This window comes from Octopus bimaculoides, chromosome 12 (assembly GCF_046866305.1).
Source record: "Octopus bimaculoides isolate indiv1 chromosome 12, ASM4686630v1, whole genome shotgun sequence".
Lineage (NCBI taxonomy): Eukaryota > Metazoa > Mollusca > Cephalopoda > Octopoda > Octopodidae > Octopus > Octopus bimaculoides.
The window spans coordinates 16,939,979-16,942,478 of NC_142939.1; the positions used below are offsets into that span (position 1 = coordinate 16,939,979).

General features: G+C 33.1%; 1 protein-coding gene across 3 annotated transcripts in view; it reads right to left on the reverse strand.

The window, feature by feature from the left end:
- LOC106870547 (chordin) overlaps nt 1-2,500 on the reverse strand; it is a 179,012-nt gene that overhangs the window by 32,090 nt on the left and 144,422 nt on the right. For all 3 annotated transcript variants that reach the window (XR_001409540.3, XM_014916669.3, XM_014916670.3), the window contains exon 13: nt 1,968-2,124. Coding sequence is in view for 2 of the 3 variants with exons in the window: in XM_014916669.3 (XP_014772155.1) it covers nt 1,968-2,124 (157 nt within the window). In the remaining variant the exon portion in view is untranslated. The remainder of the gene's footprint in view (nt 1-1,967; nt 2,125-2,500) is intronic.

A 2,500-nucleotide genomic window follows, 5' to 3' on the forward strand; every position in this document is an offset into this window, starting at 1 on the left:
CAGTTACGTGTTAACCAGAATTAATCACTTTAGAAACAGATTGTTCTAAGTAGAAATTTTGCTTAATTGAATCGTTTTCCATTATTTAATTATGTATGCTACCTCCCTGTCTACGATTAGGTTTCCGTGTAGCAGTCACCCCTTGGTATATTTTCCACAAATTCTTTTTCCCTTTCTCCCATTTCTTCGTTTTCTTTCATTTATATATATATATATATGTACGACGGGATTAGTAAAACGGAACCCTGGAGTATGTGGTTGCGAAGCAAGCCTCTTACTACACAGCCATTTGATATATATAAATATATATATATATATAATATATATATATATATATATAATATATATATATATATATAATATATATATATATATATAATATATATATATATATATATATATATATATATATATATATAATATATATATATATATATATATATATATATATATATATATATATATATATATATATATATATGTCCAATATAGGGTTTTCTTTCACAAGATTTGTTTTACGAAAAACTGTTATTTCCCGCTGGTCGCGCGGAGCGACCACAGTGCTGTTCCTTCATTACATTGTGTCCCAGTAGGTTAATCCCGCAGGTGAGTGAGGGCTTATAATGATATGCTTTCATTTCTTATTGTTTTAGCATTCGCATTTTACTTATTAACAATAAGATTTTATTTTGAACACGAACAGTTAATTAACAGGCTTTAGATGAAATATGATCCGAGAATCTTTCAGTTTGCAGACCGACTACCAATCAATTGGATCATCTACGACTCCACCTCAACACACAAAAACACTCTTTCTCTCTGCCTTTTTCCCTTTTCTCTCATTCTCCAAGCTTCTTTTTAAAAATAAACTGTATGCTAATTTTCGTTATTACATTCCCGGCTACGTATTCGTATTCGGTCTCTCCTCATTATTTTTGCCTTTGATCCCCACCAAAATAATGGAATATCAGATTCCCGTCTTGCTACTATCGTCAGTTGAGCCGGCTTTTACTAAAAGCTGCCTTCTTCTAAAGGCAAAAATAGAGGTAACTTGAGATAGTAGGTTCAATCTTTATTCACATTTCAGGACGTTTAACGAGAAGCCAAAACAGATATACCCGTCTTGCCATGTCTATATTTTTCTTATATGTTTCTTTATATATTTTCTTCATTTCCTATTGCCAATGAGCGTGTCAAACTGTTTCTTTATCTGAGGTTTCGGGTTCATTCATTACCCTTCCTTCTTACCTCTTTTCTAAGTTGCTCCTTTTCAAACCGTTTTGCCTTAATGCAATACGAAATAACTTGCTAAAAAAAATTGTGCTAACAAAGGAAACGTGTACCATAGACACATTTTATCATGGTATTTGATCTTACTCACAAAAACGAAGTACAAAAATTCAGAAGTGTACACAAATTGCTATTTTAATCTAATACTGCTTCTATTGCATGTAAACGATTTTTATTCAGCCGGACTCCTATCTACGAAATCAGTGAATGCTAATACACTGTTTTCCTACATCGGTGGCAACAAATTTCTTCTTGCATTGCGGTTGACTGTGAGTAGATACCCCTGACAAAGTGCAGTCGCACAAAAATGCATCTAGCATTCTCTATGTATATATATCTTGCCTTTCTATAATTTTCAGGTGTCTTAACACCAAGACCTTCGAAAGAGTCGTCCTCTCCGCGCAAATTCTGCAGCAAACCGGCGAACAAGCAAAGCACATGCACTGAGTATGTGGTGTGTGTGTGTGTGGTTGTGTGTGTGTGTGTGTGTGTGTGTGTGTGTGTGTGTGTGTGTGCGCGCGTGCGTGTGTGTGCAGTGTCTATATGTACTTGCTTTCAGGATGGTACTCAGATTGCTATTTTAAACAAATACTATCGCACATAACGAATATATATATATTCAAAAGAGAAAGATAGAAAGAAGGAGACAAAACAATCAGAAGGTAGAAAGGAAGTACCCGTAAAAAGATGGCTACGTTCGTGGTATGGAGTTTCAATGATATGACCGCGAAGGGCTGAATTCCGCCGTCTGCTTGTAGATACTTTTATGAACAACTTCTCATCCAGCAAGAGATGAATGTCTTTTAACTTCGGCTTTCTGTACGTTCCATTGGCCTGCAAAGAAGTGATATATTAAATCAAACAGTGTCTAATGTAGACAAGATGTTAGATAATAAGATATATTATAAAGGACAAATTTGTTAAAAGATGTACTCCTGTAGCCATATAAATCTTTTCACATATAAATCCTTTCTGAATTGATTTGATTCACTGAGTCAATTCATTTCTCTCATACATGACCTACTAGATACGATATATATATATATATATATATATATATATATATATACTTACATGCATACGTACATATATATATATATATATATATATATATATATATATATATATATATGTACGTATGCATGTAAGTACGTATACTCACACACATATACACGCTTATATGTATGTGTGTGTGTGTTTCTGCATATTT